Genomic DNA, 17,203 nt, shown 5'->3' on the forward strand with positions numbered 1-17,203 from the left:
TCGTGTAATAATAGTATATGTATGATAAGTCATAAGATTACATCGGGTGCTAGTTATTTATCTACTGAAAATAAATCAAAATTGCCACTAGCTGCTGTCCACTCATTCTCAAAGGATTATCAGGTACTAGTACAATTTTCGGAATATTTTTGTATTAATCTGTTATATATAATACTTGTTACAGTTATATTTAATAATATCTTATTCTCAAAGTTATACCCATTCTCAAAAATTATAATACTACAGGGTAAAATTATTTTATCATTTCTTTTGTTTTTTTTGTCACAAGACAGCTTTTTTTATTGTTGAAGATATATTTATTTTTGTAGGAAAATCCCATTCAATTTTTATTTCTAATTTCTAATAGTAATTAATCTGAAGTGAAATTGAGTATCGTTAATTTCTAATTTATACAGAAACAAAGAAAAATTGTGAAAGTTGAAGAAATGTGATGGGGCTTTATTGTGGTGCATGATGGGTTAAGTTTGAAAAGAAGATTTTAATTTAATTAAAAGAGTTTCCAACAACCTCTCTCGATGACAATGGAATTTGGCTAAAGAAGAAGCATACAAAGCATCGACACAAATGGCCACAACCTACAGTGGTATGATTGTTTTGAATTGAAGCTAATTGTTTCCACTGTGAATGGTTTTAGAGTTGTTGTATGACCCATGAAATCTACTCTTTCTACTGCTTTGAGTAATGAAATTAAAAATGATGAATAAGCTTAGTTGTATAGGCATAGTGGAAACACAAGAAACAAGAGGGTTATTTGTTCTCTGTTTGGGTTCCACATTGGCTGGTGTTGTGAATAAAGCAAGCTGGTGGTATTATAAAATGAAACAACTTTCGAAGGTTAAATTTCACGGAGCCATGTGATAAGTACAAAGCGAACTATTCTTTCGCCTTTTACTAAAGAATACCGTGTACTTTTCACTAACAGTGGCATACGATAATTTTTGAATGAGTTCTCAGTTTTGAGGGCTCTGCAATTATAGTTAATTTTTTTTAATTAATTACCAAATTGTATTTAAATAAGAAGTGACTTCCGCTTACCATTGTATCGTTACTGACATGAATAGTTTTCATATTTATTGTTTTTATTCAAATTTTTTATATTTACAAATAGTAAATGTTTTTGTTAAAATTTAATTAGATTAAAAAAAAGAATTTAAATTAACTATGGATCTTTAAAATAATAATTCTTCATTTACCTCTAATATTTTTAATTATTTAATATATTTATTTTATTTTTTCATTTTCTATAATAATTATTTAGAGATAATTTTGACAAAAGTACAATTAATGCTACATTGAAAGAAATATTCACCACCAATATGTATGTGTCAATATTCACCACCAATATGTATGTGTCAATATTCACCACCAATATGTATGTGTCAATATGCTTAGTTTTTGAAACAACGTTCTGTTCTGAATTTATGGTATGATGAGCGTTGAAAAAGGTAGCATGAATTTTTTTTAAATATTTTATTAGAATTTTCTTTTCAATCTACGGTAAGATGAGCGTTGAAAAATGTAGTTTGGTCTTGTTAAACGTCTTTACTAATAATGTTTTACACATCTTATATTTGTCGAATTCTAAAAATAGTTTGTACTAGTATAAGTGGTGTTTATTGCTCAATAGTTATTTTTGAGGATATAAATTTTTATTAATTTTCTCTATATCGGGCTAGTGAGCCTTAACCGACATTGAGTTTTTGATTATGGCATGCTCAGGACAATGGAGAAGGATGCCATCGATTTTCTAGAAAAGTTTCGTGTTTTAAATGTGAGAAAGTTGAAGAATTATGAGGAGGAAGGGAATGTGCTCAAAGAATGTTTACGTAAGTGTCTTTTAATAACTCGTTTTGACTTTATATATGCATTTATTTTTTCTTAACTATCCGATTTTTGTAAAGAAGATGTCTCATTTGTAGGTGGCAGAGAGGGAAGCTTTACTAGAGATGATGAAGGTCGAGAAGTGTCAGGCGGGTGTTGTCAACTAAAAAAACGGTCTGTCCATTTTATTGATTTATACTTAAAAAAAGAGGAAGCTCGTGGACGAGTGGAACTTACATGAGAAAATTATTTGGTGCAATCTCTCTATCTATTTTCTTTTTATTTTTTGTTATTTATTTTCTATTGCATATCTTTTTTAATTGGTATGAACACACTTTTTTTAGGCATAGACTCTAAATTTATTCAAACTGATTTTTGTTTCTAAAAATGAACAAAACCAATCTAGGATGAATTTTCCTTCTCAAATAAAAACAAATCGTCTTCAAAGAAAATATCGTCTAAAAATGTGACTTTATAGGGAGGATTTACAGAATTTGATAGTTTTATTACAAAAATAATTAAAAATATACTAAGAGTTGATAAAAATTGCACAATCTTTTTAAGTAGTATAGTGATTGAAATTTACACTTTAAAAATTATTGAGTGGAATATCGTGGTAGAACTCATCCCCTTCATTTTATTTCTCTGCACAACTTTCAACTGGACTACTTTAGTCACAAAAATGCACAATTAATATATTGATAAATTTTCAAAAGATATAAGTTTAAGCACAAGTTATTACGTAATTATGAAATAATGTTTACCTCCAATTTGTCTCTTTCACTCTCTCTTCTAGAATTCGAATTCTGCACTTGTTATCTTTCACCAACTTCTATGAATTTCGAGTTCTGAGCCTATCGGCATTTAAAATTGAATGAAATTTTCTATAATTCATAGGTATTTACTGTTTTTTCCTACACGCACGTGATCAGAGTGAAAGAGATGAAAGACTCAAAGATAGAAATAGAGTGAGATTCATTGACACAAAGAAAATGTTATATCCCAAAAATTTCCCTATCTTTCTCCATTTTATCTGCATACTCATTATTATTTAGGACATTCATTTATAATTGCTTTTTTCAAATAAGCATCATTGATTCTAGGTTTTTGCTAATTATGACATAAAGATATGGATCAAGTCTCCGTGGAATCCTAATTCTTGGACTATGGTCTTTGGTTACTATGGATTGCATCATGACATTGGAATTGATTATAGAGTTCAAGTTTTACCTGGTCAACCATGAGAAATTAACTTTGATGGACTAATCTCTTTATGAGCTTGTTCAATACACTAGTCCATTAGTTATTTGGTTTGGATTCAGGACAAGGCATTAACATTGCAAAATTCATACAAGATTCAAGAATTCATTCAAGTTCATATTCAAATACAAGATCAAATATTCAAACATCAAGATTTGGAGGGAAATCACTTCTTTCTTGAATTACATCATTTCAAAAAGTCATTTTTCATTTCAAAAACATCCATTTCACATTACAAATCCGAATTACAAGAGTCTATACAAAAGTTACATCATTTCAACCTATAGTTAACTTTTGATCAAATAGTTGACCAAAGTCAACTACCTAAACCTAAACTCTATCCTAATTATTCCTTCATTTACAAATCATTCAAGATCTCTTCATGCCATAGGCTTCTTCATGATTCATACCTTGAGTCATGCCATGGCCACCTTGAACAAGCCTTGCATAACAAACAAGGTCAAAGTTCAATCCAACAAGTCATCATAATTCCAAACCAACATTCTCATATAATGGTCCATTATACACAATCTAATTCAAACCATGACTTATACACATTCATGCATAGCAAGAAAAAGAACCAGTTCAAGGGTCCAACAGCTCATCACAAATCCAAAACATTGTTCTACATCATAGTGATGGTAGGAATGATGGTGGCAATAACGATGACTACATATCACCTGATACAATTCAGAACAAGTTTATTAGAAGAAGGACAATCACATCCATGTTAGAATTTTTTAATTAGCATTTGATCCATCATCTTCTATTATGAGGAATCCATTTTTCAGAAAAGTTCCAATACAACAATGCACCAAGTTCAAACATTTTCCAAATCATGAAAACTGTTTTACAACAAGCTCATGTTGCTGGCAACCATGGCATAACTATTCGAACTCGTTCAAGTTTGGTCAGGCTTCTCGATGTTACTCCGAATATAAAGTTTGCAATGGAGGCTGCTACCAAATGTCGCAACACTTTCTTCGCTGCTAAAGTTTGCAATGGCATCCGGAAACAACCCGAATTTTATTAACAAGTACGTCATCCACAATTGATATATTACAACAAATGATAAGCCTTATAACAAGATGCAGTGATGTTGTTACTAACCTGACGAATGTATTAGGTTATGTTCCGTACCATCCACTTTGACAAAAATAGCTCAAAATTGTTACATACATCATATGTCCTTTACAAGAATCTGCAAGTTGGATGTGAATCTAGTGTGAAGTAAATGATTTTCTCTAGCCATTGTGTTATTACTCACGTTTTTGTAATATCTATTTTCAATAATAAATTATTTTCTCTAGCCTTTGTGTTGTTACTCTCGTATGAATACTTTTCTTATTTATTATTTTTCTTATAATTATATATATATATATTAATAGTAAAAGTATTAATTATAAAGTTGTATTAATTATAAAGTTATATATATATATATATATATATATATATATATATATATATATATATATATATATATATATGTTTAAAGTTTGTTGCATGACCCATGAAATCTACTCTTCGTACTGCTTTGAATAATGAAATTAATAATGATGAATAGGCTCAGTTGTATAGGCAGAGTGGAAACACAAGAAACAAGAGGGTTATTTGTTCTCTGTATGAGTTCCACATCGGCTGGTGTAGTGAATAAAGAAAGCTGGTGGTGTTATAAAATGAAACCACTTTAAGCCATTGAAAATCACGGAGCCATGTGATAAGTACAAAGCGAACTATTCTTTCGCCTTTTACTAAAGAATACCGTGTACTTTTCACTAACAGTGGCATACGATAATTTTTGAATGAGTTCTCATGTTTGAGAACTCTACAATAATAGTTAAACTTTTTATGATTGCCGTTTTCAATAAAAAATGGTTTCCTCCCGCCATTATGTTGTTGCTCTCGTATGAATAATTTTCTTATTTATTATTTTTCTTATAACTATCAATATTAGGAAATATTGATTGTATCTGTTAATATTTTTGATTAAATGAATCGAAAGTAACTATTGTGTTCCTCCTCATGCGAGATCATTTCTACACACTACATTTGGGGATATAAGTTAGAATTTCTCTGTTCATTTTCTTTTTCTTTTTTTGTTATTTATTTTCTATTGCATATTTTTTTTTTCTTCACTACTTTAATTGATATGAACACACTTTTTTAAGCATTGATTCTAAATTTATTCAAACTAATCTTCGTATCAAAAATTGAACAAAACTAATTCGAAAAGTTATAGATAAAACTAATCTAGGATGCATTTTCCCACTCAAATAAAAACATATGGCCTTCAAAGAAAATGTAGTCGAAAAAAATATGACTTTATAGGGAAGATATACATAATTTGATAGTTTAATTAAAAAAATAATTAAAAATATTTTTTATGGGCTTGTTCAATACACTAGTCCATTGGTTATTTGGTTTGGATTCAAGATAAGGTATTACAGTGCAAAATTCATACAAGATTCAAGAAGTCATTCAAGTTCATATTCAAATACAAGATCAACTATTCAACCATCAAAATTTGGAGGGAAATTACTTCTTTCTTGAAACACAAGTTACATCACATCATCTCAAAAAACCATTTTTCATTTCAAAATCATCCATTTTACGTTACAAATTTAAATTACAAGAGTCTATACAAAAGTTACATCATTTCAACCTATGGTAGATTTTTGGTCAAATGTTGAGTTTTTGATCAAACAATTGACTAAAATCAACTACCTAAACCTAAACCATATCCAACTTGTTTCTTGATTTACAAGCCATTCAAGATCTCTTCATGCCATAGGCTTCTTCATGATTCACACCTTGAGTCATGCCATGCCCACCTTGAACAAGCCTTATATAACAAACAAGGTCAAAGTTCAATCCAACAAGTCATCGTAATTCCAAACCAACATTCTCATATAATGGTCCATTAACATAACCATTTAGTCCAATCCGTACACAGTCCAATTCAAACCATGAGTTATACATATTCATGCATAGCAAGAAAGAGAACCAGTTCAAAGGACCAACAGCTCATCATAGATCCAAAACATTGTTCTACATCATAGTGATGGTAGGAATGATGGTGGCAATAGTGATGGCTACATATCACCTGATACAATTCAGAACAAGTTTATTAGATGAAGGCCAATCACATCCATGTCAGAATTTTTTAATTAGCATTTGATTCATCATCTTTTATTACGAGGAATCCATTTTTCAAAAAAGTTTCAATAAATCGAAGTTAATATCATTCCAAATATTGTTACAAAAGTAATTAGTATTTTCATCATGAAAAGATATTTTTGACTACTAATTATTCCAAAAAAACTATTAATTCTGCAACAAAACCGCTCATGCCATGCAATGCAAGAGAAGCCATTGATAAGATAATGAAAATAATTATCATTTTTGGCATTGGGATAGCCATTCTGCCCATTTCGGCAAGATAAAGAAGACACACTCTATCATAACTAGTTCCTGCCAAGAAAAAAAGTGCAACACCAATAAATCCATGAGATACCAAAGAATAGATTATTTGTATAGATAAAGAAGACACACTCTATTTGAATAAATTATTTCTAAAATGGCCCTGCTGAGACCAATATCACTTATAGAACTAATTCCTATAATTAGAAGACCCATATGAGATACCTTAGAATAAGCTATTCTTTTTTTTCTCGATTACGTTGACCAAAAGTTGTTGAAGCGACATAAATTATTTGAATAGAACCTAATATTATTAGCTAGGAGCAAAATATGGAATGAGCGTGGGAAACTATATCCATATTAATTTGAATCAACCCATATTCTCTCAGTTTTAATAATATTCCGGCTAAAAGCATACAAATGTTGTAATGTGCCTCTTCGTGGGTATCTGGTAACCATGTATGTAAGGGTATAATCGGCGATTTGACAACAAAAACAATAAGAAATGCCGTATAGAATATTATTTCTAGTGCCACGGGATACAATCGATTAATTAATGTTTCAAAATTAAATGTTGGTTTATTAGAGACATATAAACCGATACCCAGAATTGCCATTAATAAAAAAAAATAGAAACTCTTGTAGTGTATAAAATAAACTTAGTAGCAGAGTAAAAACGTTTCTTTCCCCCTAGATGGATAAAAGTAGATAAACGGAGATTAATTCCAATTGTCACATGATGAAAACAAGTAAAATGTCTCGAGAAGAAAATGGTCCTATTTGACCGCTATACATTGTTAACATTAGGAAATAGAATAATTGGTATTCTCGAGTAACCGACTGAGCCGCTAAAGTGACTGAAGTAGTTATAAATCCTGTTAGTAAATAGATCCTATAGAGAGTCCATCTATTCCTAATCTCCAGTCAAAATAAAAAAAATTGACCCATTTATGATTCTCCGTCAGTTGAATTAGTGGATCATCCATTTGGAAATGATAAGAAAATGCATAGGTTGTTAGAAGGAAATCGATTAACCATATACAAATGCTATACCACCTAATTAACTTCTTTCCCCTATGAGAAAATAAGAAAATTAAAGAACCCGTGGCTATTGGAAAAACAACAACGATTGTTAACCAAGGATGTTATCCTGCATGAAGTAGTCTAAATAATAATATCTTTGTCAAGTTTTTCCGCGAATTCAGGTATCCATTTTTTATCCAATTGAGAAATCTCAAAAATTTATATTTTCATATATATTATTATCATATATCTTATTAGTATCATATGTCTCATAATTTTTTATTAGTTCTAATTTCTAAGAGGTGGAATAGAGTAACACGATGATCATACATTTTATCGTAATGATCCTACATTGTTGATGAATTGAATCTTTAATACAATACTATAATATATGTTTTCTCTATTTCCTTCATCATCATCATCATAATATCTTCGCTAAGTTGTAGCGCTACTTCATATATCCATTTTTCTAGATGATTCAGATATGGGCAAAAGTATGATGATTACCATATATAACATAAAATTTCTCCCCCGATTCTTTCTAATCGAGCCCCTCGATCTGCCATTATACCCCTAGAAGTAGAAAGAATTACAATCCCCATCTCTCCTAAAACTTTCGGAATTTTCGTTTAGTTATAATAGATTCGTAGGCCAGGTATACTAATTGATCAGTGCATTTTGATGCACGTTCTTTCATGTTTGTACTCAAGCATTTCTTCGGTTTGCTTTGATTATTTTTATGTTTTAATGGGTTTTCATAATTTATGTTATTTGTGCACTTATTTAATTTTCGTATTTAATTTTCAGCATTAGCAGCTTTCACGAGAAAAGTCATATCTTGAGCTAGTAGTATCGGATTGAGACGTGCTATCAGTCGATGGAAAGCTAAGAAAAAGATCTACAACTTTTGTTCAGAAGTAGAGAGCTTAATCAGACTGTAGAAGGGCCAGAAAAGTCGTTGAAGTTGCAACATTAGTTTTATTTAAGTTTTGGGTCATTAGTTTTAGGCTTGGGTTATGTTTTCGATCCAGTTGGGTTGTAAACCAAATTCCTTGTTTTCCATATACCTAGCAGCCGCATAACAGGAGGATCACTATTCACGAAATACTTGAAAACTTTGGCAAGAATTCTCATGAAGAACTAATCGATCTAAACAATTTGCTGTATTCGGGTTCCGATACCTTAAGATTTTAATAATTCTTATTCAGGTTTTTTATTCCTTTCAATATTAATATATGTATTTTGTTTGCTTAATCCGATTTACATATGCTATATTGATTTAATCCGATTGATTGTGTGTTCTTAACTATAGTCACGATTTCGTTTGCTTAATTCGTTATCGAGTCCGTTTAATTCATGTTTGCTTAATTCATGAAACTTAATCCCGTTTGCTTAATTCGGATAATAGGAACATACAACTTATACTATCAATTACGCTTGTCAGTTGATATTATAATCGAATAGGAATAGTTAATCTGCGGTTGGAATTACGATAGTCGATGATAGGCAAAAACCGAATCAGTAAATTATTGTTAAAGCTTATTTCAATAATCACTTATTTTAATATATTTTTTTAATTGAATCCTAAACCAACCAAAACCCCATTAATCGTTACTATCATTGGTTAATTCATTCAAGAATCCTTGTGAGAACGATAATCCGAGTCAATTTGTCGCTAACTACGTTTTGTCAAAAATACTCGTTTCTGATCCGCGCGCGACAGCGGATTAAATTGGCGCCGTTGCCGGGGATTCTTGATTATATTAATCGTCTTTATAGTCATAGGTGTTGTTTTTTTTAGCATTTTTTGCCTTAACTTCCCTGCGTTCGGGTCTTTTTACGGTTTAGGGAAAAAAATCTGTTTTTAAACAAATTGTCTCAGATTATTCCGATTTTTTGTCGATTCATTAGGAAAAAATCAGTAATCAAAAGCCTCTATTTATGCAATAAATAATGGATGCCACCCTAAAAAACCGAAATTCCTTATTTTTCTATTTTTTATGATTTATTTTCGGTTTTGGTAGTTTTAAAAAAATCTGAAAAAATTCTCAAAATTCTTAATTGACGTCATTAGATTAATTTCAGTGTTAGTTTATTTTTCTAAATTTATTTTAATCGTTTTCCTTCATTGTGTTTGTTTTTGACTATGACTGACCAAAGAACTTTAAGGCAGTTAGCTGTCCCTGATGTGAATTATAATGGCATGTGTATTGAATATCCTGAAGCTGACACTTCTTTTGAATTGAAATCTTGTTTAATACACTTGTTTTCCAAGATTTAGTGGTCTTGCAGGTGAGGATCCGCATGGGCATCTGAAGGAATTTGAGGTTGTGTGCTCTGTACCTTCTGGACCTTCACTAGAAGATATTGTCAAACAAATGGCTGCAAATAATCTCCAATTTCAACAACAAGTAGATTCTACTTTAAAGACTTTGCAAACACAAATTGGGCAGCTTGCCACTTTGGTGAATGTCGTGCAGCAAGCTCAAGGATCAAATCAACAACCCTTGGAAGAACATTCTGTTTTTCAAATAGATTTGATTTCTGAAATTGTTGATGATACTTGTAGTGATTTGTTTGCATTTGGTTTTCCATCATTGTCTGGTTTTGATGATGTTTATTCTTGTGATATTTGTACTGAAACTAAAATTTGCTCTGTTTGTGCTGAAATTGAGGCTGCCTTGCAAGTTGATATTCTTACTGCAGATGAGGTTGCAAATAAAGTTGTTCATGTAGATAAAGCTCTTGACATCCCGGCTGCCCCAAACACTCCTTCTATTGAGCAACCACCTTCCCTCGAGCTGAAGCAACTTCCTAAAAATATGAAATATGCTTATTTAGAGATGAATGAAAAACTACCAGCTATAATTTCTTCTAACCTTGATTTCGATCAAGAAAATGAGCTTTTGCAGGTTTTAAGAAAGCATAAAAAGGCATTTGGTTGGACATTGGCTGACATTCCAGATCAGATCACCTTCACGTGTCTATTTGACACTTTTACTTTTAGAAGATTCTTTGATCCTAGAATAAGAGGCGAAGATACTAATAAAAATTTCAAGTTCAGTGGACATTACCCAAAGCTATTCCATGACAGCCCCACTTTGGAAGAAAAAAATATAAAATATATCTCTTTGGGAAAGGCTGCTTATGTGATCACCTATCCTCCTTGACTACTCGGGTGTGTTCTTTCCTCTCTCTTCTCTCTCTTATTTTATGTTTGTTTCTTTCATTGAGGACAATGCATATTTTAAGTGTGGGGGAGGGAATACTTTATTTTCTTTGTTTTTGTTCTTTGTTTTGTTTTGTTTTTGTTTTCTTTCAAAAAAAAATTGCATTTTTGTTGAAAGTTTTAGGCTATAGAATAATTTGAGGTTGGTTTGTAGAGACTTGGGAAAAATTCACAAGATCGGTATCGTCTTAACACATTAAGTCTTCTGCATATGGAAATTGATTCGAATTCTTATTATGTTTTAGCCTTAAATTCTTATTCTCTGACAGCTCTCGAGTAGTTTATTTCAGCAGTCAACACCATCTCACACACACTCTATGCAGGGAAGCCGATGAATATAAGTGAGTGTTCCAAAAAAAAAAGAGAAAAAAATAAAGGAATGCACCTTCTAAGTTTGGTGACCCTCACCCGGTCACTTAACCTAACGGATGTAGAACCTTCAAATTTTTTTTGAAAATAAGACTCGTTGTCAGTTGGTTCAGCGGTTTCTGGTGCTGAACTTGGTAGGGCGGATTACGGTCCGATCCCCCGCAACTACAATTGAGTAAGCAAAGGGTTATGCCACTTAAGTACCAGAACCCCGTGCAGAAAAGGATCAGAGTCACTAACCAGTCGCCTTGCTATGAGTGTGTGGAGATAACGGGCTTAATGTGATTGCGCCTGAATGAAAAAGAGCCAAAGAAGGATGAGTAAGTTAGGCTTTAATATAATAACATGATTCGAGTTGATTTCTGTATTCAGGAGGTTTATGTCTGCATAACTGTGGATTAATGTTCTTACAATGTCCTTAGTGTGCAAGATTAGTACCCATCGAAGCAAACTTAACCGAAGATGACTTGTAGCCTAGAATGAGTAATCGGTGATGTGTCTGTGTTTTGTTTTGTTTTTCATTTTGCTCGGAGTGCAAAAGTTCAAGTGTGGGGGAATTTGATCAGTGCATTTTGATGCATGTTCTTTCATGTTTGTACTCAAGCATTTCTTCGGTTTGCTTTGATTATTTTTATGTTTTAATGTGTTTTCATAATTTATGTTATTTGTGCACTTATTTAATTTTCGTATTTAATTTTCAGCATTAACAGCTTTCGCGAGAAAAGTCATATCTTGAGCTAGGAGTATCGGATTGAGACGTGCTACCAGTTGATGGAAAGATAAGAAAAAGATCTACAACTTTTGTTCAGAAGTCGAGAGCTGAATCAGACTGTAGAAGGGCCAGAAAAGTCGTTGAAGTTGCAGCATTAGTTTTATTTAAGTTTTGGGTCATTAGTTTTGGGCTTGGGTTATGTTTTCGATCCAGTTGGGTTGTAAACCAAATTCCTTGTTTTCCATATACCTTGCAGCCGCATAACAGGAGGATCACTATTCACGAAATACTTGAAAACTTTGGCAAGAATTCTCATGAAGAACTAATCGATCTAAACAATTTGCTGTATTCGGGTTCCGATACCTTGAGATTTTAGTAATTCTTATTCAGGTTTTTTATTCCTTTCAATATTAATATATGTATTTTGTTTGCTTAATCCGATTTACATATGCTATATTGATTTAATCCGATTGATTGTGTGTTCCTAACTATAGTCACGATTTCGTTTGCTTAATTCATTATCGAGTCCGTTTAATTCATGTTTGCTTAATTCATGAAACTTAATCCCGTTTGCTTAATTCGAATAATAGGAACATACAACTTATACTATCAATTGCGCTTGTCAATTGATATTATAATCGAATAGGAATAGTTAATCTGCGGTTGGAATTACGATAGTCGATGATAGGCAAAGACCGAATCAGTAAATTGTTGTTAAAGCTTATTTCAATAATCACTTATTTTAATATATTTTTTTAATTGAATCCTAAACCAACCAAAACCCCATTAATCGTTACTATCATTGGTTAATTCATTCAAGAACCCTTGTGAGAACGATAATCCGAGTCAATTTGTCGCTAACTACGTTTTGTCAAAAATACTCGTTTTTGATCCGCGCGCGACAGCGGATCACTAATCCTTTTTAAATTTAAAAAACTTTTATATGATCCTTTCCTATTTCTTTTATACCGTAGAGTTAAAACAAAAAAATATTTATTGCTTTCTCGATGTTTTCAGACTTTTTCAACAAAACCCTATCGTAAAAGAATTTTTACAATGTTTTCGGTGTGTCACAACCTCAAATTTTCCCTACCCCATGTCATTTTCTTGAGCCCTAAATCTTAAGCATACATCCCACACATACATATCATATGCATTTATACTCAATAACCACAATGATCCACAAGCCAAAGGCATGAGATTCATCTGTAAATATCCAAGATCCTCTGGTCATGTTGAGGTGTGCCCAATCCACCTTAACCCTAATATCATCCTCAAGCATCCCACAAAGCTTGGAGGATAATTCCATACATCTCACTTCCCAAGTCCAATTTGGATGGTGAGTGTCATACCCCAAAATTTGCCCATTAATCTTGCCAAACATTCTCGAGGCACCCCAACTTATTTTACAAGGCCCTGACATTAAAGGAACAAAAGCCCAGCTCACAACAGGCCCAATCCAGAAAATGGCCCAGACTAGCTCGCTCGCTAGGCGAGCAATTCCTTCGCCTAGCGAACCCCTCGTTATGACACTCGCCCCAGCGAAGCACCAGATCCAGAAAAAGCCCAAACTAGCTCGCTCGCTAGGCGAGCAATTCCTTCGCCTAGCGAAGCTTGCGAATATCAGAATTCCTGGGCTTCATTCTGAGCCCATTAGGTCATCACAATCACTATAAATAGCCAAGTTTCAGTCACGAAAAGGGGGAACGAAAACGGAGAGAGGAGAGCCCTGGCAAGCAAACCCTGATACTCACTGGAGACAAACCCTGAAGGAATCCGGCGGCGCCAAGGTCTACCTCTGCCCATTCAATCCGATTTGCCGATTCGAAGTCACAATTCAGCTGCCAACAGGTTTACATTGCTATTACTGCATTATGTTCTTAATTTGCATATGGCTTTATGATTAGATTTATGAAAATAGCTTAAGTTTGGCATGTGAACTTTAGTATGTACCTGAATACCTTAAATGATTAACCATATAATTGCAGTAATGAAAGCCATAAGGCATAAAATTGGTTGAAATTGTACTGATATCAAAACCAGAATCCGCCGCCGCTCGCTAGCACGTCGCTAAGCGAGCATGCAGCGAGTATTCGCTACGTCTTCGCTAGGCGAGGCAGGAGCGAACGTGGCAGTAGCTGACTTTTCTGTTCTGATTTTGTCATTCATGTTTTATCATGCATCATTTATCCGACCTTATTTACTGTTGTGATCTTTTTTTTTCCCTTGTGGTGTAATCCTCGATTGCACCCTGATTTGGTGTTCTGACATGTTTTGTTGAGTTTTGTAAAGGTTCACATACCCCAGGAAAGGTTTGCTTGTTAGGTATCCCACTTTATTTGTGGGGTACCCTTATGGAGATCCACCCTGAATTACTCAATTGATTTTAATGTATTGATTTTATGGCGAAGATCCACCCTAATGGCTTAATTGGTCTTAATGTATTAATTTTAATGTGGATCTAATTACCTACTTTATTACGATTACCTAATTAATTGTAAAACTTTGCCTTTAAATAAGTGATCTTGGACCTCTCTTTGTTACCCTCCGATTACGGTATTACGGTCATGTCCCGCGAATGTGGGGATGCACTTAGCAAAGACCCTTCGGTTAAATCATCATAGTCCCTCGAATGTTGCCTTTGTCCCTCGATGACCCTTCGGTATAGCCTACGATTAAATGATGATAGTCCCTTCGAATGCTAAGGTATCCTCACAACTGTTGCCTTCAATGACCAATCGATGGCCCTACGATGACCTTCTTACATCCAAAGGATAAAACTACTTACTTCTCAATAGTAAGGACAATTTTACCCTCATAAGGATAGGAAATGCCCGGAAAGACCTCGGACAGGTATAACCCTTAATTGCTCATTCATAACCTAAAATACTCTTCACACCTCACCCATTTCCAAACATCTTTTTTAGAAAATCACCACTTGGCATACATCCGCACTAGGATCATTGCCGAGTTATATCTTTCTAAACAACTTTCAAAACTAAACGAGATAACCACTTTGTATACATTCATACAAGGATCATTACAAAGTTAAATTCTCCTTTTCATTTCCTACACATTTCTCAAACACTTTTTCAAACTAGAAAAAAAAGGGTTAAATACACTTTACCCCCCTGTAATGTTAGCGAGTTTAGGGTTACCCCCCTGGTAAAGTTATTTTTTCAATACCCCCCTTATGTTATGTAGATTCCTTCATAGAACCCCCTAATATCCAGGTGGCATGGAATCTTGGTTTTTTATTTCAGACGTGGCTTTTTAATTTTTTTTATTTTCACATGTGAATCTTCATTAGGTCTCCAGCATGGCATAAACTAGAAATTAGGGTTCCAAATCCATCCCTCTCTCTCTTCGTGAAATCCATCCCTATCCCAAATCCATCCCTCTCTCTCTTCGTGAAATCCATCCCTACCCCAAATCCATCCCTCTCTTCATCTTCGTCCGTGTCCCCTTCATCTGGGTTATGGGTGGCAGCAAGGCATCTTCCACGAGTGAAGTTGGAAACGGCTTACCAAGATGTGGATGCAATGAAACCATGAAGTTGTTGGTCTCCAAGTCAATTGAAAACCCCGGTCGCAAATTTTGGAAATGCAGGAATAATATGGTGAGCAATTTTGAAGCATTTTATTATTTTGAGTTTGATTTCGAAATTAATTGTTGGTGGTGTTTGTCTCAAATTGCAGAATGGGTGCGGTTTATTTTTGTGGGATGATTTGGTCAGTGAGTTTGCAGTGAAAGAAACCAATCCGTCCGGATGCCGCCAATGTGAAGTCAACAAGGCTTATTTGATTGAATTTGCTAAAGAGATTGTTGAGGAGATAGATTGCAGAGTCGGAAAGCTTAACAAGTTAGAAAAACTGAAGAAAAAGATTGCAATGGAAAAGAGGAAAAATTTATGGTTAATGTTTGTAATTGGTCTGTCATGGATGTTGATAGCAGCTATGGTTAAGTTAGTCTAATGAGTCTGTCATGTAATTGTTATGTCATTAGTGTTTTTCAGCAATGTAATGTTGAACTTGTAATGTGTTCATCAATGAAATGTAATCTGTTCATCAATCTTAAACTGTCAGTGCAGCATCATTATTTGATTAAACTTTCAGCATTCAATCTACCAATAATGACAGAAAAAAGTTATATCATAATGAAAGAGAAAAATTGCAAAATCATCAGAAAACTACAGAACAATTTTATAGTCAGTAATTCTAAAGAAAATATGACATAGTAAACATATAAATAAATTGAAATATATTAATGTAGTCTATCTCTTAAACTTTTTCAGTGCAGAATTCAAGGTGAATGTAATTAAATACTTTGGCTTTTTCTTTAGGTCCTGCAGAATTCATGGTTTTGTTGTAAGATTAGTCTATCTCAAAACCTCATCCATGGAAGGTCTCAATTCCTTTTCCCTTTGCAAACATTGAAAAGCCAACTCTGCCACCGAAACTATCATCCTGATATGCCAAGGCAGTGTGTCTATTCTTGCTAGATCACCTTGGAGATGAAAATCAACAGTGTGGTTTGGAACATATTCGTATACAAGCAATAGTTCATCGCTGTGATGTGAAGTAGCAGCTTAAAATAATTTCTCTTATTCTTCGGCTCTGCAACAGAAGCCATTTTGAAAGTAACTTTATAAGTAAACCGTACATCAACAAATGGAATATATGATCTGAGAAATTCATCTGAAGTGTACCATTGTGACAGTAGAACTTATTGTTTGCATTAAGTCTATATTTCCTTTTTTGACAAAACAGCACATTCAGACATTGAATCCTTCAACATTCAAACGCTTCCCAATTATTGACTGTTCCAACTTGAAACTTATTTATGTGATGGTTTAACCATAAGAGGGAATATAACCATCCATATTTTCTCACACTTTTTTCCACATTAAATTTTACACTTTGTATTCTTAGAAAGAAAATATACTACAGTATATACAGTTATTGGAAATATTATATTTCTGTTTTTTCTTAGTATATACACTTTGAATTCATGGTTTTGTTGTAAGATTAGTGCACAGACTAGCCATGGCTCTCTGCAGAATTCATGGTTTATGAAAAACAAGAAAAAAATGTGACAGACTAGCCATTGTGTTTTATAGACAATACACACCAATAATGTTAAACTGATACATTAGAATTGATCATCACAGTAAGTGCATATGTTTGTTACAAAAGGATTACAAAATACATGTCTTCAAAGATCAGTTGGCATTACAAAAGAGTTTTCCAAAAGGATTACAAAATACATAGCAGAAACATAATAATCAGTCCCTCATTTTGAAGTGGGTATGTCTTCATTTTCTGGTAGGGTAATTGGTTTGTCACTAG

The 17,203-nt window shown here is 33.2% G+C and overlaps 1 protein-coding gene, 1 long non-coding RNA gene and 2 other non-coding genes across 6 annotated transcripts; all 4 read left to right on the forward strand.

Moving 5' to 3' along the window:
• Positions 1-2: 2 nt before the first annotated feature.
• Positions 3-8,752, forward strand: LOC127088133 (uncharacterized). 3 transcript variants are annotated; one of them, XR_007790128.1, is made up of 5 exons: positions 3-123; positions 417-604; positions 1,741-1,847; positions 1,941-2,095; positions 8,353-8,752. It is a non-coding gene; the product is annotated as an uncharacterized LOC127088133 (long non-coding RNA). The 3 variants fall into 3 exon arrangements; XR_007790129.1 differs by lacking the exon at positions 8,353-8,752 and adding an exon at positions 2,946-3,379; XR_007790127.1 differs by lacking the exon at positions 8,353-8,752 and having other exon boundaries at positions 1,941-3,379.
• LOC127090050 (U5 spliceosomal RNA) lies at positions 870-986 on the forward strand. Its single transcript, XR_007791585.1, has one exon. It is a non-coding gene; the product is annotated as a U5 spliceosomal RNA (small nuclear RNA).
• LOC127090049 (U5 spliceosomal RNA) lies at positions 4,811-4,927 on the forward strand. The gene has a single exon (XR_007791584.1). It is a non-coding gene; the product is annotated as a U5 spliceosomal RNA (small nuclear RNA).
• Positions 8,753-15,138: 6,386 nt separating the features above from the next.
• LOC127079127 (uncharacterized) lies at positions 15,139-15,829 on the forward strand. The gene is made up of 2 exons (XM_051019551.1): positions 15,139-15,474; positions 15,554-15,829. The coding sequence occupies exons 1-2, from the start codon at positions 15,334-15,336 to the stop codon at positions 15,827-15,829; spliced, it is 417 nt and encodes a 138-aa protein (XP_050875508.1). The 5' UTR covers positions 15,139-15,333.
• Positions 15,830-17,203: the final 1,374 nt, after the last annotated feature.

The sequence above is a fragment of the Lathyrus oleraceus genome, chromosome 5 (genome assembly GCF_024323335.1).
Source record: "Lathyrus oleraceus cultivar Zhongwan6 chromosome 5, CAAS_Psat_ZW6_1.0, whole genome shotgun sequence".
NCBI classification, from domain to species: domain Eukaryota; kingdom Viridiplantae; phylum Streptophyta; class Magnoliopsida; order Fabales; family Fabaceae; genus Lathyrus; species Lathyrus oleraceus.

Bases quoted from the DNA above. Each gene is read 5' to 3' on its own strand.
- LOC127079127 (XM_051019551.1), top strand. From the start codon at position 15,334: ATGGGTGGCAGCAAGGCATCTTCCACGAGTGAAGTTGGAAACGGCTTA. The intron at 15,475-15,553 runs GTGAGCAATTTT...CTCAAATTGCAG, and splicing joins GGAAATGCAGGAATAATATG to AATGGGTGCGGTTTATTTTT.